Raw genomic sequence first — 25,284 nt, forward strand, 5'->3', positions numbered from 1 at the left:
GGTGTCTGTCTTGTGAAATGATCTATACCATATACAACCCTCTATTGCGATGTCATCTAGAATGAGGCCAAAGCAATGGAGCTACACAATCTTGGGCACTTTGTTATACCAACAGAAAACATGAATACAGAACTTACTCTGTGTAATTGGAAATTAGGGAAATATGGAATATTCATAATGCAATCTCTCACTTTATATATAGTAAAACAATTCCCTACTTTCACCATTACACCATTCCATATCTGGGCAAGAATCATGAGATCACTCAGCTTACATTAATATAAGAGAGTAGGAAACTAAGGTGCAGAGGTTGCTACAAAGTGGTCCATATCTCAGTTGAGTCCACCTATATGTGTCTGTTGCATGACACCATCTACAATGGCTAACTCGGTGTAGGGAATCATCAACAGTAAATGTGAGTGTTGCTGATACTAGACCTGGCCTAGTTTACTGGGCTTACTTTAGAGGGAGGATAAATAAAGTGTTAAAATAGAAAACCTATCTAACACATTAAAAAAGTAAACTCTATAGTAACACCAATAAGAATGGCAAGAAGCCAGTGTTATGACTTCAAAGGAGCTAGTATTTAACACTGATATTTGAATTTTTCATAAATAAATAGAAATATCAGAGATCAGGTCTGTCATTTTTACCTAACTTCTCTAGTCAAAGGGCTATCTGACACATGCATGTGGAAAAGGAGTAAAACTTACACAGAAATTTCAAATTGTATATAATGTAAAAGAAGAAAGCAATTTTTCAGTGATCTCAGGCAAGGCTTTTCTATTTTTCCATCTATGAATTGAAAAGTGGTTTTCAATCTTATCTGTGAGGACAATACATTTAGAGAGTTGGGTTGTTTGCAGCTAGTATGTTCTCAGTGAAATAGAGGGTAGTACAGAATAAAATCAGAATACATTACCAGTATCAAGAGCAGGAATATAATACTTTTGTGAAACTTGGTATGTTGTGTGTGTGTGTATACATAATTGTACTTGGTCTGATGTAAAATATAATTCTAACTATACTCAAAGAATGATAGAAGTTATCTAGAGCCACTTCCAACTCTATTGTCAATCTTGGTATCTACTAATTATTCTATGTCTTAAAAAGAAAGAAATCTAATCTTTTAATTAATCTGGGATGTATATGAGCTCAAGTTTACAGAAAGAATTAAATATGACCTAAAATTGTTAAATTATAAGGTTCCAATGTAAAATTTTCAAGTCCCTTGAACTTTTTTTTTTTTTTCCTTCTTCAGTTGTGGGGCTTAACTCAGTGTCTGGACACTGTCTCTGAGCATTTTGCTCAAGGCTAGCTCTCTATCACAGCTCCACCTCTGGTTTTTAAGTCTCATGGACTTTTCTGCCCAGGTTGGCTTTGAACTATAATCCGTGAACTTTAAAAAAAATGGGCCTATGGTGTACATTTCAAGAATTACTAATTTACTTAAAAGGAAAACAAAAATATGTAGAAGTCTTGCTTATGTATGCTAAAATATCTGTGTATTTTAGCATATATATGCTAAAACCACACATTGTGCCAGGCACTAGTGGCTCATGCCTGTAATCCTTGCCATGAAAAGGGTAAGATCTGAGGATCAAAGTTAAAAGCCAGTCTGAGCAGAAAACTGGTGAGATTCTTATTGGTGAGAACACCAAAAAGCTAGAAGTGGAGCTATGGATCAACTGGTTGAGCAAAAATGCTCAGAGACAAGTGCCCGGGGCCCTGAGTCCAAGCCCTAGGGGGTGAGGAGAACTCTCACACATTTGGGAGCCATAGTGCCTGGGTTTACATCCTAGTTCTGTACTTACCAGTTAAATGACCTTAAATAACTGAATTTTTCTATCCTACAATCTCATTGCCTATAAACTGAGGCTCATACCTTTAGGAGTTGTGATGATCGACTATTTACATGTAAGCCAGTACTTATGAATATTTGCTACCATTGCTAGTTTTTTTTTTCCTACTGAGATCTCTTCTTGACTGTTATTTCAAAATTTCAAAATGTGCAAAATTATGTGGACCCCAAAATAGTTATCTTTATTCAACTAACATTTTAAAAAGTAACATGAAGTAGATGAATATAGTATTTAAGTATATAGGTTCTACTAAGAACTCAAGTGAGGGGCTGGGAAGGTGGCTCAGTGGTAGAGCGCTTGCCTTGCACGCATGAGGCCCTGGGTTCGATTCCTCAGCACCACATAAGCAAAAAGAAAAAAGCCGGAAGTGGTGCTATGGCTCAAGTGGTAGAGCGCTAGCCTTGAGCTGAAGAGCTGAGGGAAAGCACCCAGGCCCAGAGTTCAGGCCCCACGACTGGACCAAAAAAAAAAAAAGAACTCAAGTAATAATCATTAGCTTGAATATTTCCCAAAAATGCAGAATAAACTCTCATTCAGTTACATGAAGAACTCTTGAACTCTTAATTCACAATAATTATGAAATGGAAGGAAGGGAAAAGAATAGAGATACTCTTAAAAAAAAAAACACATACACACATTAAACCATATCTAATAAACACAGAAGTTCAAAATGATTATTTTGTTTTTCCTACACATGAGGCTGGATCACTGGGAGTTGAGATCCTTAAGTTGAGACCTGTACCGCATATCAAGGGGATCTACTGCCAGCAGCAGCTTTCAACAGCACAGCTATCCCCTAGCTGGATAAACATTCACCACCCCAACCTTAGCTGGCACCTCGGAATCACCTGAGTTGGAAAGTTTTAAGCTTCTCATTTAGCCAAGATACTATCTATTTTCTAATGAATTAATGACATATCCTTCATCTATCCTGGACTTGAGGGATCTCTGGTTGAAAGAACTCTGCTCGCCTGGATCCCACAGGAAGTCCCCAATGAATTTCAGGGTATATATCAAGATGTTAATCTCCTCATATGGGCTACAAGTCTCACCCACCCTGTCACGGCCTTCCTTCATTAAGTACATCAGAATCTGAGAACTAACCTCTCTTCCACAATAGCCAGCTGTGTCTGAACCTATGACCATGTTCTACAGGGCCCATTCAGTATGAACAGGGAGGATGGAATAAAGGGACACTAGATCTGCTGGAGAATTTCTACCTTAAGTTTCTGGGGAAATGGTAAATTAGCTTAAGATATTTTATAGCTGCATACCTGCATCAGATCTTGTTTTTCTTTTTCTCCTGAGCTAATGGCCTTTCTGATGGATTTCAGTTCAGTAAGAATGGCTTTGGCTTCACTAAGTTCATATCCACTCTGGCCTCCAGACATTTTTTTATCAATTCTGTTAAAAGGAAAAACAAAGAAGAAAGTTAAAAAAAAAATTAAAGAATGATAGAGCACAATTAAATGAACAATAGAGATTAAATTTTTGGATTGTCTTAATTGACTGGTCAAATCATAACTCTATAATGGCATAATTTCAGGCTGATATTTCTCTTTTCTCTAGAAATCAAGTCCTGTTAAGATTTCTCCCATCTCCTGCCTGCTGTCTCATGTCTTTCTAACCATTTTGAGCTCAGATAAATCCATGGCTTTTGTGTTGTCTTGTTTGGATGATCCCATCTCGGGATGTGCCCAACACATTCATCACATGCTGATTCTGATGTCCACCTGAGAAAGGTAAAGGTCAGGGGGCAGACACTAGGACAAGGATAAAAATGCCAACAAAGAGCCAACTGACTTTATATACCATAACGCTTGTATGAAACTGAGCACACTGCTGGCGGCCTGGTAGGCCTTCATTCAGTACATAGTTAATAAGTTAATTAATTTTATTAGTAAAACCTCCTACATGTTTTTAAATGTTCTTAAAACATTTAGAATATGCAGTTTCTTATTTAGTTTTAAATATATAAGAAGTCATTTAAAGTTTATCCTAGAATAAATATTTTCTTGGCATTGCCCACAGAACCCTTCCAACCATCTTTCCTGTCTCCTGCCTTCTTAGAATCACTCTGCTTCCAATGTTGTTCTTCTTTATTGCCATGTTTCGCCTTTCTTTCCCACCACTTTTCATTCCCCACCTTTTGCTTTGTTTTTACCTAAGTGACTAAAAAGAAAATACAAGTACTCCTTGCTAGCTTTGTGATGGTGATGGGAGGTGGGAGGGAAGGCCTGCTCCGAAGGACTCCAGGCCCCTTGCACATGTCCTAGGCAAGCACTGTACCACTGAGCTTCATCCTCAGCCACCCTTGGCGGGTGTTTTAAAATCAAGCGCTGTGCTTTTATGTCCTTTGAGTGCCTTTTTGTTTTCTTAAAATACTTAGAAACATTTTCGCTTGGATGTACCCTAAAATTATTTTTACTTGCATCTCTTCTCAAAGAGATTTTCATGTATATGACTTCTTTGGAAATTCTCCCCTCCAGAGCTACATTTCCATAGGTCTGTAAGGCTTCTGGCTTACTGAGTGGCTCATTATCTCCCATTTTCCAACTCTTCTCAGTGCATATTGAAGGCAGCAAAATGGAAATGTACATCTTTTTGATATTTATCTACACAGAAGCTATGCTGCTGTTTAGGCCAAAGTCAACTTTGGGACCACAGAGTGAAATGAGTAATGCATGGAAGAACATAGTATTTGCATACCTAGAATAAAACTACTATACCAAGTAAAATGAAAGCTCAAGGTTAAATTACCTGATAATTCCAGTTCAATAAAAATATCCCACTTTATTGTAAATGAGTAAAGCTACAAAATCCTGCAGTGAGATCTTTTTTTTCCTGGGATGTATTTTGTATCCTAGTAACAAATAAAAGTCTCCTTGTCAGAAACGTGGTTTCTTTAGAAGCCTGGTCTCTGGGTTCAATCACTTATCATCAATATTTCAGTAGTATGGCAGTTAACAGTTGAGCGAGAACAGCTTTATTTTGTCTACAGTTAAAATCAACAGGACAGGTCTGCTGGTAAGTATCATATCTTTTTGCTTTTGGTTCAAAGGATTAGAATCAGTCCATGAGAATGACTGAATTTCTACAACAAATGTCTATTGTTTTCTTGTGGAATGTTATTGACAGATTCTTAAACATGCCTTAGATTCCTATAAAAATTGCTTGCAAGCAAACTGCTTTGAAACAATACAGCATTGTCACATCCACATCACAAAAGCAAGGAGTTTGGCTAACCTTTAAACCTGGGTGGCGACATGGGTTATAATTTCATGTGCCTTAAAAATGTTTAACATATGGTACAGTCAAACATTTTGTGGCACTCTATAAAGTTTGTTTTCTTTCCTCATCCCAACCTGGAAGTTCTGCTTTAAAATACTGATACACGATTACTAAACAACACACTTAGGTCATCTGAGGCCTGGGGTCTTTCAAGATGCTGCTCAGCAGCACTTTTTCTCAGAACTCGGCTATATTTTAAGACCCACCAGGATCTCATAAAATATGCCTGGCCTAGTGCGGACACCAGAAACAGGTATTTTTTGAAAGCTCCCTAGATCATCCTAATACTTGGCCAGGTTTGAGAAACAGTAGGATAGAAGCATCTGAAAGAATATTAGCACACTGATTTTTATGAAGTGAGTAGTCAAAAAAGAAACTGAGACATAAAAAGCAAACCTCTGAAGTGACAGTCATGTGCCTGACTGGTGGTCAATAGTGAGTAGTGAGTAGGCATCCCAAGATACAAGCCACCATACACACACACACACACACACACATACACACACACACACACACACACACACGGGAACAATCACATCCCAAGATACAAGCCACCATACACACATACACACACACACACACACACACACACACACACGCGCGTGCGCGCGCGCGCGCGCGCGCGCGCGAACAATCAGGATGTGTTTGGCCAGAGGCACACAATCTTTAATGGGGGAAATGCCTTACTGCCTTGGATTGTTCCAAGTTTCCTAAGAGAAGAAAGCAGAGTAGGATCTCACAGACAAAAGAGACAGGGCTGGATGCTTTCCACAGGGGTGGCTATTGGGAGCAGTCTGACATTCCTGAGGCACTAGTGAGGAAGATTCTGGGAGACCTGGTTGAGCATGAAACTCATGAGGAAAAACTCTAAAATATTGTACCACAAGTGGTAGGTAGCACCCAATCCAGTGCCATGCAGAGGGACATAGCGGCAGAGGGCAATCGTTGATCATCTTGGGGTCATGTAGCTATGAAAACCACAGCTCCTTTCTATGAGGCTACCAGGCTGAGAAATGGGGGATAGAAAGTCAGGCTTGCCCATTATAGTTTGGCTAGGGTGGGCCTCCTTAGTAGAAAGAACAGTGAGGTTCCTCAGGCTGGTCCAGAGTAGGCATACTATACTTTCCTTTAGTCTGGCTCAGCCTAAAGCTATTCCAATGGCCCATCAAACTTCAGAAGTAAAATGGAAAGTGAGAATCAATGGGAAATGTGGCAGGGCAAGCTCCTAACTTGTTTTTGCTCCTTTCAAAACAGTCAGGTTGGATTTGAGGTCTCTGGGATTGACAGGGAGACTGCACCTCTAGGAGAGCTCAGGGCAGCTGCAGGCTGAGAGAGGATTAAGTAATAGTGCAGTCCCAAGGCAGGATATGAAGAAGTGCTTCCTGGACCCACAAACTCAGCTACCCTACAGTTTTAGAGGAGGCTGGCTGGGGCTCAGGAGACAAAGTTTTTCACTTTGGTTTCTTTTGATCTCCAATGATTAATAAAAACTGACCTTTCAAAGTATATAGATATTTTTCCCAAGTTTTTTTTTTTTTGTTGTTGTTGTTGTTAGTTGACTGCTGGTTTAAAATACTTTTGGAACAGAGCTTTGGGCATTTTTGCTTTATGTTGCTTAGAGGTATCTTTTATTTAATCAGTACTTCTACTCCCTCTTTCTTAAGTTAGGGAGCTTTGAATTACTGTAAAGTCAATTTCAGTATTTTTAATTTTTTTAAAAATTTTTTTATTTTTAATTTTTTTTGTGGGGGGGGGGGGGTGGAGGTCTGGTTGTGGGGCCTGAACTCTGGGCCTGGGCACTGTCCCTCAGCTCTTCAGCTCAAGGCTAGCACTCTACCACTTGAGCCACAGTGCCACTTCCAGCTTTTTTTTTTTTCCTGCTTATGTGGTGCTGAGGAACCGAACCCAGGGCCTCATGCATGCAAGGCAAGCACTCTACCACTGAGCCACCTTCCCAGCCTCAAAGCTAATGCAACTAACCTCTTTTTTTTTTTTTGGTCAGTCGTGGCCTGAACTCTGGGTCTGGGCGCTGTCCCTCAGCTCTTCAGCTCAAGGCTAGTGCTCTACCAATTGAGCCACAGTGCCACTCCTGGGCTTTTTTTTTCTGCTTATGTGGTGCTGAGGAATCGAACCCAGGGCCTCATGAGGTGCTGAGGAATCGAACCCAGGGCCTCATGAATGCGAGGCAAGCACTCTACCACTGAGCCACCTTCCCAGCCCATCAGTATTTTTAATACTCACTGTTGCAATGTTTCAAACCCTTGTTCTTTATAGAGTAGTTCTTGCTTCATCTGGGAGAGTTCTCTCTTCAGCTTTTTAACCTTTTGGAAGAAATCAATACATATGTTAATACTTGCAAATGATTAGCAGTAATAAACTATATTATAAGATGATAAATTAGTAAGCTATTAAACACACAAAGCCAATATTTTAAGTAGCATTCATTTCACCAGTTTGGCCTTCACATAAACTCTATGGAAAGGTCTATTAATTATGCTTAAGTTATCAGTGATATACAAGATTACTGCTAACTTACTATCGTGGCTGTATTTAGCAGCATTCCGATGCAGTAGACATCATCATGGCCTTCATTTTGTGGAAACAGCCATTAAGGGACAAAAATCACAACTTTAAGCCATGGTATCATCAACTCTAACAGCTTGAACTTCTCTTTGCTTCACTCACTGTACCCCAGGACAAACTAGCTTGGCTGACAGTGACCTTAGTGTTCTTGTTTATGCTGTCCCCTCTGCCTAGGGCTTTGGCTTTTATGACTGACACCTTCCATGTCACTCAGTTCAAGTGTTACCTTTCCATTAGGACTTCTCTAATCACCTTCCCATGCCATTATACTGTTTCATTTACTTCAGGGTACTTTTCAAGAGCTGAAATCTTTTATGCACTTGATTATTATCTCTCTTCTCTGGGAAAGTAGGCTGCAACACACTCGCAGTACCAGGTGAACATTAAGCTATCAATAAATACTTCTTTTTCAACAGGCTTTTTCCCCCCACTGTCTAATATATTTTTTGGTAATGACAATTCTAAAATTTATAAAATTCTAAAAGTTAGAAAAAACGGCACATGCCTAGTTTAGTCACAACTACTAAAGGTTTTCACATGAGAACCGAAAATTTATTTCCACATATTAAGTTCACAGCTTCATAAAGAAATGCTGTTGTTCAGTACTTTAGGGGATTTTTGAATTTTTATTTCTTTATTCATTTTACTCATCCTACAAGTATTTATTGATTCTGCACTACATGTCAGGTCTTCCCAGATAGGAAGCAGTCCTCTTAAGGTAAAGTGAGTGCAAAAAGAGCAAGGGGAGGAAACAGCAATATCTGGAATTTGAAGAATCTGCTGTTGGATTCCACAAGGGAGGGGCAGCATGAAATGGACTGAAAATAAGCCAATTTGGAGATTTCTAAATCTTAGCTAGGAGCTTTAACGAAGAGAATCAAGGAGAAACTTGTGTTCTAACTTGAAGTGGTCACTGTGATGGCTCTGGTGGCAGAGTTATGGGACACAGGTTGTTGTGTGGGCAAGTGTTACAGAAGGCCAAGAAGGGTTAGAAATGTATGGGACTGGTGGTGGAGTCTAGCTTGGCAGAGAAGTGGATGAAAGTACTTTCTCAGATAATGGAACCCAATCTGGGGAGACTTCAAGAGCAAGTGGAAGCCAGGTGCTGGTGGCTCACACTTGTAATCCTAGCTACTCGGGAGGCTGAGATCTAAGATCTGAGGATTGCAACTTGAAGCTAGCTTAGGCAGAAGTCCGTGAGAGTCTTATCTCCAATTAAGTCCCCACAAGCCAGAAGTGCAGCTGTGGCTCAAGTGGTAGAGCTCTAGCCTTGAAAAAAGCTCAGGGATAGCACCCAGGTCCTGAGTTCAAGCCCCAGTGCTAGCACGAGCACACATGCACACACACAGTAGAATATGTAGATGTGATGATGTGCAGCCTGTAGTTAACAACTAGTAGTTAACAACCTTTCTTCTCTGGAGTCATGTGACATCACTATTAGCAGAGGATCACTGTTTCTACTCTCCCATTCTTCAAGCCACCCTCAAACGAAGGACATAGACTAGCAAAACAAAGCAACCAGAGGATGTAGCTTGGCATACCTAGGACAAGATAGACTCTACTAGAAAGCAATAGTGAAAAGTAATGTTCATGAGTAGCTTCTATGTATTACAAGCATTGTGTTCAATGTAAATACCCATTTTCAATCCTTACAATTACTCAACTAGACAGACAAAGATTTGTTTGTTTGTTTATTTATGTGTTGGTCCTGGAACTTGAGCTCAGGGCCTGGGCATTGACCCTGAGCTTCTTTTGCTCAAGGCTAGCACTTTACCGCGTGAGCCACAGCTTCACTTGCAGCTTTTCTTGGTAGTTTTTAGTGGCGATAACAGTCTTACAGATTTTCCTGCCTGGGCTGGCTTTGAACCATGGTCCTCAGATTTCAGCCTTCTGAGTAGCTAGGATTACAGGCCTGAGCCATAGGTGCCCAGCCAGACTCACATTTAATTCTTATATTCTAGACAAGGAATCAAGGAATAGAAGGTTATACTGCTATAAAGCAGCAGAGATTAGCCTAGAACTGAGGAGAATTTTTTAAAATGCAGTCACAAACTTAGATATTAGTGGTATAATACATGTGAAAGACAAAGCAGAACTGAGCAAAATGACTTAAATAAAACCCATGACCAGGTCGGTGGCTCACGCCTGTAATCCTAGCTACTCAAAAGGCTGAGAACTGAGGATCAGGATGGTGGTTCAAAGCCAGCCTGGGCAGGAAAGTCCGTGAAACTCTTATCTCCAATAAATCACCAGAAAACCGGAAGTGGCGCTGTAGCTCAAGTGGTAGAGCACTAGCCTTGAGCTGAAGAGCTGAGGGACAGCGCTCAGGCGCAGAGTTCAAGCCCCCCCCCCCCCGCCCCAAATAAATAAATAAAACCCATGACCCTGTATTCTACCTGCAGAGCTTCATTATTCCTATGTTCCGCCAGAACTAAGACATGGATAGAACCCCAAGCTGGACTTTATGTACTGATCTTTCTACAGCTGAAGTCACCATCTAATTTTATCGATATATGTCTATGCAATCAAATTTCACAACCCAGAGTACTAAATTGGAGGGAAGAAACCCTTGGCTTTTGCACATTCCCTGCTTTCTATACTACTAAGCTAAAGTAACTGACATTTTAAATTGATTTCAAAGTTATTTCTGAAAACTAGGAAAATGCTGTGATTAAATGTGGTAAGTATGACTGGAAATCACAGAGCTTCTCATCACCTTGTACAATCCTAGTGCAGTAATGTTTTATTTTAAAAGAAGAGGAAAAGATGATGACAGTGAAGAAAAGTGAATTCCAAAACCTGTAGACCTTAGAAGGATCATGAGACAGGCAGGTTTCATAAGTTTGCCCTTCAAGTGAACTCTGCAACATTAAAGCTATAATGAGCAAAATGGTATTTTATTAATGACTACCTTCCCTTTTCACCGTTCTCTCCTCTGTCCTGCAGGAAGTTCCTTATACAAGGCAATAAAGGGCAACTGTCAACCTGCTTATTCTGGCCCTCGCTGTCTCCTGACTACCACTCCTGTCCCCCTAAAATCCTTGTCACGCTGGCCTCTCTCTCAGACTACCTTTAGAGAAAGTGAGAGTCAACAAATTAATAATACAATACTGTTTGTTACCTTCTCTAAAGAACAGAGGAAAATAGCATCTATAGCATCTCAGATGATGCTAGAACCATTTGTAATGACTAACTAAATGGAAGCAAGGGGCTGAATAATTCTTACAACTTTTAATGAAAACAGAACCACCGAAGGTATGGTAAGGCTGAGAAAGATGGGGAAAGAATGATGGAAGCTGTAACACTGATCAAGATGCATTGTACTTATAAACTGACAGGTTGAACTGAAGCCCCTTTGCACAATTACTTAAGAGATAATATTTTTTTTAGTGAAACAAAGCCAATAAGAAAAATAAATGAGGGCTGGGAAGGTGGCTCAGTGGTAGAGCACTTGCCTTGCATGCCTGAGGCCCTGGGTTCAATTCCTCAACACCACATAAGCAAAAAGAAAAAAGCCGGAAGTGGCGCTGTGGCTCAAGTGGTAGAGCACTAACTAGCCTTGAGCTGAAGAGCTGAGGCCCAGGCACCCAGGGAGCTGGGCACCCAGGCCCAGAGTTCAGGCCCCACGACCGGACCCCCCCAAAAAAAATAATAATAATTTAAAAAAATGAAATTTATTGTCTTAAGGTATAAATAGTAGAGAATAAAGTGGAAGATCAATGCTAGATCTCTACAAATGAATAAAATTAGCCATGATCAGCAGTTTTGTACCTGCAAAATACCTAAAGAAATGAAAATGCATATCCACAAACACATGCACGTACTTCATGACAGTACTATTTATAACATCTAAAGAAAACAACCCAAATATCCACTCACTGATGGAAGGATACATGTATACTTGCATGTTGGAATATTATTTAACAGGACAAAGGGATGAGTCTTGATACCTGCTGCAACACAGGTGAGCCTTCCAAGCACTATGCTAAGTGAAAGAAGCCAGCCACACAAGACCTTGAAAGTAATATCCAGAACAGTAAATCTAGAGAGGTAGAAAATAGTAGTTGCAAATAGGAATGGGTAATGAAAAGAAATTGCTGATGGACACAGGGCTCGCTCTCCAAGAGGCAGACAGGTTCTAAAATTAAGATTGTGATAAATTTTTATACTATACTAAAATCTAGTAAACTGTATATTTAAAATGGGCAAACTGTATGGTTTATGCATTATTTCCCCACTTTGGTTCCTGGATCAAGGGCACATTTGACTTCACATTAAATAATGCCCCCTTTTCCCACTGTAGGACCTAACTCTGACTGAAATTACTGGTGATTAAACCAGCTAGATCAACTTCTTCACCATTTGCCTGCTCACATGTACAATGTTGACTTTTGCTTTTTGAGTTTACCAATATTTTGTTTAGTATTATTTACATCCATGTTTATATGGCTGGCTTATATTTTCTTTTATTGTACAAACTCATCAGAATTTAGTGTCAAAATTTAATTCCTCAGACTTTTCCCTTCATCTTGAGTCATTTTTGGTCAATAAAATTTGGACCTTTTAAAAACCTTATCTCACTGTTTAAATTTAATCTTCTAAATTGTCTTAAAATATTCTGGGTCCCCCCACCCCCCACTGCCAAGTCCTTGGGCTGAAACTCTGGGCCTGGGTGCCGTCCCTGAACAACTTTTGCTCAAGGTTCGCCACTTCCAGCTTTTTCTGTGATTATTGTAGGTAAGTGTCTCATAGACTTTCCTGCTCTGGCTGGCTTTGAACCATGATCCTCAGATCCCAGTCTCTGAGTACCTAGGATTACAGGCGTGAGCCACCAGCACACAGCTAATAGTCTCTTTTTCTTTAATATCTCTAGTTTTGTCTCTCTTCATTCTACATTTGGGGGGGGGGGAGGGCAAGGAATATTTTTCTCACTTTTGAGTCAGCTGATCTGGACAGGCATGTATCAATTTTATTTTCTTTAAAAGAACCAAATTTTGCTTATCTTGACCCTCTTTATTATAGTCATGTTTCATATTCCAGTAATTTTTGCTCTTCTATGGATTTTTTTTCTGGGGGATGGGGGGGTACCTTACTAAGGTTTAACTCAGGTCTTCATTCTTGCCATGCCTGGTAGTTTGTACTTTATGTTGTTTCCTTTCTAGCCTCTTTGGATCTCTGTTCTGTCAAATATATTCCTTCTTTAATTTTAAGACTTCCATATATTCTGGTATAATCCATTTAAGGTACTGTCTTTAACTCTGTATCATTAGCACTGAGGCTGCAGAGGTAGACCTTTGGTCTTTTCCAATCTCTCAATTTATCTAATCTGTGGTATGACTTATTAATGATGACTCAATTTTGAAGAAGACATCTATAAAGAATGTCTCAACTTAAATTTGCTCAGTTGAATTCACAATCAGATTGAGATTATGGATTGTAGGCAAACATCACAGAGGGGCTGTGATCTTCTCAAACATTACCAGAGAATGTGTATCAACAGTATTGGTGATTGAACCTCAATCAATTGGTTATACTGGGGTTTGCCAAGTTTCTTAGTAGTTTACTATTTTTCCCTTTCCAAACTTTTCGTTAAAAAGTGACTATTGAAGAACAAGAAAGGAATGCCAAAAAATTAGTGGGCATGTTAAAACCACCAGTGTTTAATAGCACATACTCAGGGGACATACTTTGAGGCTATGGAAAAGTTCTGTTTCTCAGTTTGGCTAATTGTAGCATCAGATACCTTTAATCCACTATTATTTAGTGGTTTCTACATTTCCTAAATAAGTAGATTCTAAGTTTCTTTTTAACTTGGAAGTATAATAACATATTGAAAAGAAAAAAACCAGGTATTCAATTCAGTGATGACTCCAAAGTCTCAATACCATGTATTGGTCAATGGTTCAAGAAATACATATTCCAATAAGCTATTCTTGTATCCCTCCAAATTATTCTTCCCCTCAACCTAAAGGTAATCATTATCTTGACTTTTTGGGGGATGATGATGGTAGTACTGGGGTTTATACTCAAGATCTCATGCTAACAAGACAAGTGCTCTACTTAAGTCTTGACTCCAGCCTGTTACTGCTTGTTATTTTTCATAGAGTCTTGCTTTTGGACTGGGGCTGGCTTTGGACCACAATTTTTTTACCTCTGCTTGTTGTGTAGCTGGGATTACAGGAGCATACCACTAGGTAGTGACTACAGAGATGAAGTTTGGATAAGTTTTTATCCAAACTGGCCTCAAACAGTGATCCTCCTGGTATACCTGCCTTGCATACATGAGGTCCTGGGTTCGATTCATCATCACCACATAAACAAAAAGAAAAAAGCCGGAAGTGGCACTGTGGCTCAAGTGGCAGAGCGCTAGCCTTGAGCCAAAGAGCTGAGGGACAGCACCCAGGCCCAGAGTTCAGGCCCCACAACCGGTTCTCCCCCACCCCCCCCAAAAAAGAAACATAACTTCAGGTCTAAAATGTCAACTATGTTTAAATCCATGAGCATATATTTTACAATCCCTAATGATTACTTCCATAATGAAAAAAAGTTAAAAACAAGATAGTATATACTTCTTGAAGATGCACAGACATCATCTCTGACAAATTCTCACCTAAATTTTCCGCCATCCCCAAAAAACCTTGACCTCATAATTCTACCTATAACTGGCAATTGAAAGAAAATATAGAAGCTGAAGACATTTGTTCATGTCCACTCCTAGAATGTAAGAAACATAACTAAGACAGTGAGGACCTCTATAAATGACCTGATTATTTTGAACAGTTACAAAGGAAAACATTATGATTAAAAATAAGATGTTAGAAATATATCTACCAATTGCCATGTGTAGACTTTATCTGAGCCCTGATTCAAATAAATCACTACCAACCACAAATTGACAGAATCTGTGGACAGCACCAAAGAATTTGACATAACGTTTCAAAAAAAAATGATAATGGTATAGTGATTATGTTTTTTAAGACATATAAGGAAATATATATTTACTTATGGAAATGTAATATTTTATATTAAGTAATATATTATCTTAAACTGTCATCAAAATAATTCATTGAAATGGGGAAACCAAAAGAACAAAATTGTTGAGGAATATGATGGAAACAAAGATAATTATAATATTTTCTGTGTACATAGTGATTAATAATTCCTATAATAATGCAGTTTTTAATCTAAAACAATCCCTCTTATCCTTTTTTCAATTGTTTTTATCTGTGCTTATATATTTGTCCAATTCAAAATTGATCATTCATGAATGGTTATTTTCTTGTCACAGTATATTCCCTCCTAGGAGACCCTAATTGCATTTAACTTTAGAAACTGTCATGAGTATGATGAATATGGGGTTTAAGGGAAAGACAAATATGATGATTTACACAAGCAAGAAGAAATTAAGTAGCTCTTTAACAACAACATAATGTCAACGAAGGATTTCTTTTTAAGTGTATTATTATTTAGCCTGTAGTTTAACATCCTTCAAAGTTAAGAAAGGAAGCCAAAATCATTAGAGGAAATGAAATATTACAAAGTCCATAAATGTGATAGTGTTGGTTTTACTGTCCTCAAGGTCTGCTTTTAAAAAAAACCCACTAATATGGCATGACATTTAAATTATTTAAAGTTACTAGAATTGCCTAATAAATATCAGTTCTTGTATTAACAACGAAGTCTTCCTCTTGTGTTCTTTTTTTTTTCCTTCTGTCTTTTTTTAGGGACTGTAGATCAAATACAATTTTTCATTCTACTAAGATTGCTAAGCTATTTTCTAACCAAACACAAAAACAATACAAATTCATTCGTGAATATCCTAGAAGAATAAACTACATCTACTGCAAACTTTAGTGTTACAAATTACCATTGTTCCCTCTCCTTCAACACCTTAAAATAAGTAAATCATAACTGAAATAACTCAGATTGGAAACTGAAGATTTTGGTGTCTTGGTTTTGTTTTTGAATATGGTCTAAGTAGCCCAAGCTCCCCTTGAATACTCTTATTTAAGTCTGCTGAACTGGCCTTGATCTCATGCTTCTCCCTCCTCAGCCTACTGCTGGTATTGCAGCCATCAACCCCCACACCTAGCTGAAGCTAAATTTTAAATAATGTGGAAGTACAAGGGAACCTTTCATGTCTGGTGGACAATCCTCATTTGTACAAACCCATTCTCAGAAGGTATATTTCTTGTCATTTGAGACAGATTGCTATGGTTTGTTCTATCAGTTGGATCATTGCTTAAAGTATTACATTTTGAGGTGCATATTCACTAAATACTTTTAATTCTATTCAATAGTTACAAACAAAATCTTCTATTTGATTATTGTTCTTTTTGAATCTATGTCCAATGGGAGATTGTGATGACTTTTCTAAACTTATCACCACTCTTAAAAGTGATTCCATTTTAACAATATTTGTGTGAGTCAATACTGATAATGAAAGCTGAACACTTTATTAGTAATAGCTGTGTCAGTAGCCAATCACTTGTTTGGGATGGAATACAAATAACTTAACCAAAGGACCTTCTGCTTTCCTGTTTTGCAAAATTTAAAGTTGTACTGGATCACAAACTGTGTGTGTGTTGGGGAGTAGGGGGTTCAATAAACTGCTTAAATGCATTTGTCTTATTTATTTGCTAGTAGTGGGGCTTGAACTTAAAACCTAGGCACTGTCCTTAGCTTTTTCACTCGAGGCTAGTGCTTACCACTTGAGCCACAGCTCAACTTCTGGCTTAGGTTAGTTAGCTGGAGATAAGAATCTCAGGGACGGGCTGGGAAGGTGGCTCAGTGGTAGAGTGCTTGCCTTGCATGCATGAAGCCCTGGGTTCGATTCCGCAGCACCACATAAGCAAAAAGAAAAAAGCCGGAAGTGGCGCTGTGGCTCAAGTGGTAGAGCACTAGCCTTGAGCTGAAGAGCTGAGGGACAGTGCCCAGGCCCAGAGTTCAGGCTCCCACGACCGGACCCAAAAAAAAAAAAAAAAGAATCTCAGGGACTTTCCTGCCTAGGCTGGCTTCAAACTGTGATCTTCAGATCTCAAGCTCCTAAGTAGATAGGATTATAGTAGTGAGCCAACACAGCAGCTGACATATTTATCTTTTATATTGGCAATGCTCTCTTTCAGCTTGGTCAACAGTGATAAGGACTTTTAATAAAAATTGTTAAAAATTTTCTCATCCAAATTTTACTACATCTTATCTATTGTAATCTTTTTTTTTTTTGCTGGTCGTGAGGCCGGAACTCTGGGCCTGGGCACTGTCCCTCAGCTCTTCAGCTAAAGGCTAGTGCTCTACCACTTAAGCCACAGCGCCACTTCCAGCTTTTTTCTGCTTATGTGATGCTAAGGAATTGAACCCAGGGCCTCAGGCATGCAAGGCAAGCAGGCTACCACTGAGCCACCTTCCTAGCCCTCTATTTGTAATCTTCAGCATAGATTGTTTTAATGGTACTTGAGTTTGAAGTTTAGTAGTGGAAGATATTCTATCCTACAGGCCAATAAGGCAATGTTCTAAACATCTCTAAGGGGAAAAAAATAGGAATTACACAGTCATAAATTTTACGTTGCTCCTTCTAAACTATCTTTTTCTCAAGAAATTAAAAGCCAGTATCTTAATAAAAAGTGTTCTTTTACAATTTCAATAAACGAAAATAAGCTATCAGGAAACACTGCTCTCCGGTTTGACTGAGGAGGACAATGACAGTGATGATGGACAAAGCATGAAATAACCTGAAACAGATGCTTTAGACAGATGTTCCCATATTCATGCTTGCCAAGCAGCTGACCCACTATCTCTCAGCCAAACAAATGAGGCAAGCCTGCTAACAACTGCAGCATTACAATAATAAAAGTATGAAATTAGGGTTTGGCCATGCTCAAAAAGGTTTTACTGCCAGGTGCTGGTGGCTCATGTCTATAATATTAGGTACTATGGAGGCTGAGATCTGATGATTAAGATTCAAAGCCAGCCTGAGCAGGAAAGTTCTGACACTCTTATCTTCAATTAATCACTGGAAGTGAAGCTATGGGTCAAGCAATAGCGTGCCAGACTTGAGCAAATGAACTCAGCAGCAACACCCTGGCACCTGAGTTCAAGCCCCAGGAATAGCACCAAAAATCAAAAGTTTTTACTGTGCAGGTAGGAACTGGCAGCTCACACCTGTAATCCTAGCTACTCAGCAGGCTGAGATCTGAGGATCGTGGTTTGAAGCCAGCCTAGGCAGGAAAGTCCATGGAACTCTTGCCTCCAATTAGCCACCAGAAAACTGGAAGTAGAGTTGTGGCTCAAAGTGGTAGAAATCTAGCCTTGAGCAAAAAGAACTCAGTGATAGTGCCCAAGCCCCCTGTTCAAGACCCATGACCAACACACACACACACACACACACACACACACACACACACACACACACACACACACACACCCCCTCAGGAATAGCACCCAGGCCCTCAGTGATAGTGCCCAAGCCCCCTGTTCAAGACCCATGACCAACACACACACACACACACACACACACACACACCCCTCAGGGATAGCACCCAGGCCCTGAGTTCAAATCCCAGGACCAGCACAAAAGAAAAAAAAATTCAGGCAGGTACATAGAGCTACCAAAGCAAATGAGTTCATTCATGAATCACTATTCCTGTGACACTAATTTTGAAAGGACTTGTACACACAGGGAATGTAACTGGTTGAGCTACTCCTCCTACCAATGTGCACAAACACCAGAGACACTCAATGTGCCCAAACCATGACCCAGCTGGAAACAAAACAACAGCAACGTAAGCCGCAGGGGTTCCGGAGGCACTGGCAGGCATTTTCATTGCCTGGAGTTTAAAAGAAGCACTGACAGAGGCAAAGACAGGGTTACTCCTGACCTTTTATTACAATTATGTAGGAATGTCTTTACTTCCTCTTCTTGAAGAACCATCTTTTTAAAAAATAATTCTCCTTTTATTATCACACATTTGTCGTATAGGGGGGATTTCACTGTGCCATGTCTCTTAAGGAAGCGTCTTTCTGAAGGGGAGTTGTAAAGTGTAGTTGTAAAGTGATGAAATACATACAGTACACATCTTATAGATATATATAAAATGGTTATATCTCTACATCTGATATACATTTAATTTATATATATATTACAAATACAAATTTATATTCTATAGATATAAATCCATATACTTAACATTTTACTATGCCTGTTTATATATGTATCTTTCATAATGTATATGAATATATTTTATAAATATGCTATGAGATAATACATTTCTATATTACAAACACTTAATATATAGTTAACTAATTTTATAGTATATAATAAATTTATTTTAATTTTATAAAAAATTCAGAGTGTATATGTGTGTGTATACACACGTACACACACACACACACAAAATGGCTCTCATATTAATAACAAACTTCACCTTGGCACAGAATAAGTTGTATTTTGTTGTTTTTTTAAAGACTCTGCTGTCTTGGGAGACAGCTGTGGGGAATGTAACCACGTGTGTTCTCCTGTGATACCCCTGATTGATCCAGGGTCTATTTCCTTCTAAATGGTTATCTGAATGAGAAGTCCGAATAGGTTTTTGCTGGCAAACCCCTTCTTCAGTTCACCTATTTCCTCCAAGGGGTTGAAATGGATAGGCTACAAGAACCTATTGTGGTCATTCCATTTACAATGTGTCTTACAAAGATAAGAACTATGAAAAATGGCTAACATTTGAAATCAAAGGGCAGCAATAATAAGTAATAACTTCCTGGGAAGTGGGGAAGTGCACAGCTCAAGTAGTACTGGAGCTTATTAGAGGTGAATTTTAGCAAAAATAGCTTCATTTCCTATTTCTTGGATAAGTATCTAGTCTAGTAGATTAGAAACATACAGAACTGTACAGCGATCTAGTATTAAAGCAGCTGAAAAAATATTACATGACAGTCTTGAGAAATGTACAGAGGACTACAAATAGGTTTATCAAGTACTGGGTTTATGATATCCTGAAGGTCATTGGTTGTAGACAGCTTCTATGAATGACTTTGATGAACTAGACCAAAACAAAAATCCAAACTTCCAGTGAATATACATAATTTTGTTTCTTGGTTTTGGTGCTGGGGGCTGAACCTAGGGCCTCACACATGCCCAAGTGAACTACATCCTCAGTCCATAAAACTTCTTTCACACTCTCAGTTCAGGGAACAAATTAAATAAATTGTTACAAAAAAAAAAAAAACAAAAAAAAACATCAATTTGAAGACACCAAAGACTTGGTAAGGTTGTACTTAGGATAATGATCAAGAAATGAGGGGAAGTTGAGAGTCATGATGTAAATGCAGCACAGGTTTTTTGTTGTTTGTGGTTTTTTTTTTTTTTTTTTGATCAGTCATGGGGCTTGAACTCTGGGCCTAGGCATTGTCCCTCAGCTCTTCAGCTTAAGGCGAGTGCTCTACCACTTGAGCCACAGTGCCACTTCCAGTTTTCAGGTAGTTTATTGAAGAGAAGAGTCTCACAGACTTTCCTGTGATCCTTAGATCTCAGCCTCTTGAGTAGCTAAGATAACAGGTGTGAGCCACCAGTGTCTGGCCAGCACAGGTTTTTCTTTTGAAGGACATACCTATGCAAGGATGCCTTGTCTCTTGGAAAGTTAGAAAAAGATGTTGACTAAGACCCTGAGATACAGAGAAAAGTTCCACAGAGCTAAGGGAGAGATCAGGAGCTCAGTATCAATCAAGCAGCCAGGAAACCTGATAAGTATCCCAAGAGTCCAGTGTGATTTTGAAGGCTTTGGGAAAGCAGGAAATAGACTAAAGCCTCAGAAAAGGGCTGAAGCCCAGATTTCAGTCAGTTCCAACCCAGATTGAATTAAAATGATCTGTCCTTGGACCAACTGCCAGCAAGAAGAAAAAGTAAACACTCTGGAAGACAGAAAGATCATTCAAAGCCTCACATTGTCTATACACTTTTTATACATTCCATATGAATCTTAATTAAAAAAAAAAAAAAAAAGTAAGCAGGCTAGGTGCTGGTGGCTCATGCCTATAATCCTAGCTGCTTAGGAGGCTGAGATCTGATGATCATGGTTCAAAGCCAGATTGCCCAGGAAAGTCCATGAGACTCTTATCTCCAATAAACCACCAGAAAACCAGAAGTGGTGCTGTGGCTCAAGTGGTAGAATGCTCACCTTGAGCTGACAGTGCCCAGGCCCAGAGTTCAAGTTCTACAACTAGCCAAAAAAAAAAGTAAGCAATGGTAAGATTCAAGAACTCACACAAAAAAACCAACAGGATGGGGCTAGGAAGGTGGCTCAGTGGTAGAGCGCTTGCCTTGCATGCATGAGGCCCTGGGTTCAATTCCTCAGCACCACATAAGCAAAAAAGAAAAAAGCTGGAAGTGGCGCTGTGGCTCAAGTTGTAGAGTGCTTGCCTTGAGCTGAAGAGCTGAGGGACAGCACCCAGACCCAGAGTTCAGGCCCCACGACCGGATCCAAAAAAAAAAAAAACCCAACAGGACAGAAAACAACAAGTCTACAGAATCCAAATACTGGAAATCTAAATACCATATTAATCAAGTCTAAATACTATATTAATCAAAATATGGAATTTAAAAGTAACAAGGTGCCAGTAGCTCATACTACATAGCAGACTGAGATCTGGTTCAAAGCCAGCCTGGGCAGAAAAGTCTGTGAGATTCTTATCTCCAGTTAATCATCAAAGAGCTAGAAGCAGAAACTGTGGTTCAAGTATTAGAGCACTAGCCTTCAGCAAAAAAAGCTCAACGACAATGCCCAGACCCAAACCTCAGGACCAGCACAAAAACAAACAAAAATCTATGGTGATTTTGGTCAAAATGTACAAATCTGTGGCCAGAATTTGTACAATATCTAGAAACTAAAAATAATGAAATAAAATGTTTAAACTGGGGCTAGGTAGGTGGCTCAGTGGTAGAGTGCTTGCCTTGCATGCATGCATGAGGCCTTAGGTTCAATTCCTCAGCACCACATAAGCACTTAGAGCTCTAGCCTTGAACTGAAGAGCTCCCAGGCCCAGCATTCAGGCCCCAGGACCAAAAAAAAAAAAAAAAAGTTTAAACTGAAAAATATAAGCAAAATAGAAAAATTAAATTAAAATCAGTAATAAAAACAATAAAAATCTGTTTGAAAATTAAGCAGTATATTCATGAAAAAAATCAGAAGCTGGAGGCACAAATGATAGATTTCCAGCCTAGCAAGTGCTGCCAAAAAAAGAAAAGAGAAAAAAAATCATAAAAGAAAGAAAATATTTAGAATTGAATTATAATAAAACTCAAACCTTTCGAACAAAATACAAGTAAAAACCATGTATCTAAAATTTAGAGCCCTAGGTGCAGATACTAAGAAGTAAGAGGACTATAAATATTCAGCATATCCAGTGAGCCATATTAACTGTTAAATTCCATTTATTTATCAAAAACATGTATATACAGACACCAAAAGACAGTATAATAGATATATACATCAAGACGTTTTTAGTAATCAGAAAATGGAATCAATTCTAATCTATACTGATGGTAGAAGAGAGAATTTATGGTATGTACACCAAAGGAGAAATTTTGTGAATTCACATTCACAAAACTGAATGCGACTGAATCCTGAAATGTACTGAACAACGAAAAGCTCTCAAGAATACATATAGTAGCATTCCACTTTTACAGGGTTAATCTACAGTGTTCATGAGCCTGGTACTGCTTTTAGGGGGACAATGATAGTGAGTAATAAGAGGAAGAGAGCCAATGAGGCTACTCAGGGCAGGGTAATAATCTATTTTATGACTTTCGTATTGATTACATGACTTAATTTGCGTGATGAGCGGCCTGGCCTCTTAGACCCCAAACATCAAAGATAAACAAGCTCTGGCTTTAACAGCAGTTCAGTAAGAACGATTTAAAGCAAGAACCAGGAAACAATTTTATATGAGTGATTATGGAGAACTTAGTTTGCCTTAAAAAAGAATGACATAATCATGAAACTTGTAGGCACCTTATATATTGGGTTGTCTGACAAAAGAGCAATTTGGCTGAACTTAGAAGGATAAGCATTCAAGTAATGATGGAAACAATTGACATAATGGTGGGAAGTTTCTTACCAATAATGGAATACACTCTCTAAAACCAATCATGGAATTTACTCTATATGGGTAATAAAGGTGATTCCAAACACTGAACTAGTTCACACAAAGGGAGAAAAAACACCCAGCAGGATTAAATGGAGACATTTACTACAAAATGGAGATGACCACCAATGCCCCTTCTAGGGCCTTCAGTTCCTATGTCATGTTCAATGTAGAGCTACAATAAAAACAAGAAACAACAACAAAAAAAATCTTACCCTTAATCGTGTAGTAGAGATCTCAGCTTTTAAAATATCAGGATCATATTTAGTACTGGATGAAGATCCTGAGAATACTTTTGAAAAACAAAAGAAAAAGAATGATTATAAATTTCATCACTGGTTTTTGATCTAACATTTACTGACTCTAAGAGTAAAATTTCTGTTCATTTGTGGATACTTTCTTTTTATAATACCTTTATTATCATTCAGACATCCAAATTTAAAAGAAATCTTTAAATCCTTACAATTTTTTAACTCGGGAAAGAGGAACATCATAATTAATTCTTCCTGGGTTTGCTAGAGTATTCCTTAGAGAACTATATTATGTTGCAAGTTATCAGGGCTTTTCATTATCCATGAACTTATAACTTAAGTAGAATTTCTTCTGCAAACAAGGTCTCCCTGAGATTTCATATATAAAATGATGGTGAAATAAATAACTGTGTGGGTAGGGGTGGAACATGGAAACTTGGTTCTAATTCTAATGTTCCAGTTCCCTCCCACTAAAGATACTTTACAAGAGTAATCAAAAGGCCAGGTACCAATGGCACATGCCTGTAATCCTAGCCACTCAGGAGGCTGAGATCTGAGGATTGCTTTTAAAAGCCAGCCCAAGCAGAAAAGTCCCCATGAAACTCTTATCTCCAATTAACCATTCAAAAACCAGAAATGCCACTGTGGCTCAAGTGGTAAGAGAGCTAGCCTTGAGCACAAAAAGGCTCAGGGATAGTGCCCAGGTCCCGTGTTCAAGCCTCACAACTGGCAAAAAAAATTAAAAAAAAAAAAAAAAAAGTAATCAAAAGGACTGAATGACTTGCCTTGTTCTGAAAAATAAAGTTTTATTCATAAATGAATAAAAGGCACTTAGGTAGAGGATACCAAATGGTATGTATTATCCACAAATAAGGAGATTTCTATCTAGAATGGGGATGAGGGGTTTTACTGAGAAATCTGTAGAGTGCCCTTACCTCTCTTGGGTAGGGGAGTTCTTCCATGGGAATGAAAAGAGCTCAAAATTAAACTCTACAGAAGTTCAAGTGGCATTCTACCATCTACAATTCCATGTCCACCCCTCAAGTCTGAACAGCCATACCATACTTACAGCTCGTGCGAGAACTTGACTTTTCCTTATAGGCATCATTTAATCGTACATATTCATCTAGAGCCAAAGCCAGTCTTTGTTCTTTTACATGATACAGCTCCTTTTGTGTCCTAAGTGCATCTTGGGCCACTGAGAGATAGTCCTTGAGCATCTTCTCCTGCTCCCCTCGCCATTGTTTTCTTGGATCTTCTATCTGTGTGGTTTCTGAAAATATATTAGGTGGGGTATAGAATTGCATTAGGTTTGGGGATTATTTAAACTTGAAAAACTAGTTCGCTTGAATTTTTGTATCCTCTAAAAAATTTATTAGCATTTCTGGAGTGATCTCAAAAACATAATACAGCTTTTTATTTTACCTAATCTTCACCCCCCCCATTTTTAGGTCCTTGTCAACAATGCACTCTAACTGTAAATCCAGAGGCAGGCTCTTGGGATACCTACTTCACACATCCTCTACATAACATTTCTCCACACCTGCTCCACAGACCACCGCAGCCCTTTCACAGACACAATAATAATGGAAATAAAAGTAAATGTTTTGCAATCTTAGCAGAATTTTTATTCAATTATTGCCTGTTATTGAACCTAGTAATATTATGGTTTATATTTCCTATGTGTTTTCACTTTTCTAATTTTATTTGTGTGGGGGGAGGGGGGGTGTATGTGTGTGTGTGCCAATCCTGGGGCTTGAATTCAGAACCTGAGCAATGTCCCTGAGCTTTTGTGCCCAAGACTAGCGCTCTACCACTTGAGTCATAACTCTACTTCTGGGTTTTTTTTGTTGTTTTTGTTTTTTTTTTTTTTTTTGGGGGGGGGGTCCAGTCGTGGGGCCTGAACTCTGGGCCTGGGTGCTGTCCCTCAGCTCTTCAGCTCAAGCCTAGCGTTCTACCACTTTAGCCACAGCGCCACTTCCGGCTTTTTTCTTTTTGTTTATGTGGTGCTGAGGAATCGAACCTAGGGCCTCAGGCATGCAAGGCAAGCGCTCTACCACTGAGCCACCTTCCCAGCCCTACTTCTGGCTTTTTGATGGTTAATTGGAGATAAGAGTCTCACAGACTTTTTTTCTGGCTTTGAAACACAACTCTCAGAT

The 25,284-nt window shown here is 38.9% G+C and overlaps 1 protein-coding gene across 1 annotated transcript in view; it reads right to left on the reverse strand.

Annotated features, from left to right (window-relative positions):
- Positions 1-25,284, reverse strand: part of Wwc2 (WW and C2 domain containing 2) — a 177,767-nt gene that overhangs the window by 54,042 nt on the left and 98,441 nt on the right. Inside the window, exons 3-6 of the mRNA XM_042700025.1 lie at positions 24,195-24,398; positions 23,090-23,166; positions 7,395-7,474; positions 3,137-3,266 (exon numbers count right to left, since the gene is read on the reverse strand). Coding sequence (XP_042555959.1) covers positions 3,137-3,266; positions 7,395-7,474; positions 23,090-23,166; positions 24,195-24,398 — 491 coding nt within the window. The remainder of the gene's footprint in view (positions 1-3,136; positions 3,267-7,394; positions 7,475-23,089; positions 23,167-24,194; positions 24,399-25,284) is intronic.

This window comes from Dipodomys spectabilis, unplaced genomic scaffold (assembly GCF_019054845.1).
Source record: "Dipodomys spectabilis isolate Male_0828 unplaced genomic scaffold, ASM1905484v1 ptg000009l, whole genome shotgun sequence".
NCBI lineage: Eukaryota > Metazoa > Chordata > Mammalia > Rodentia > Heteromyidae > Dipodomys > Dipodomys spectabilis.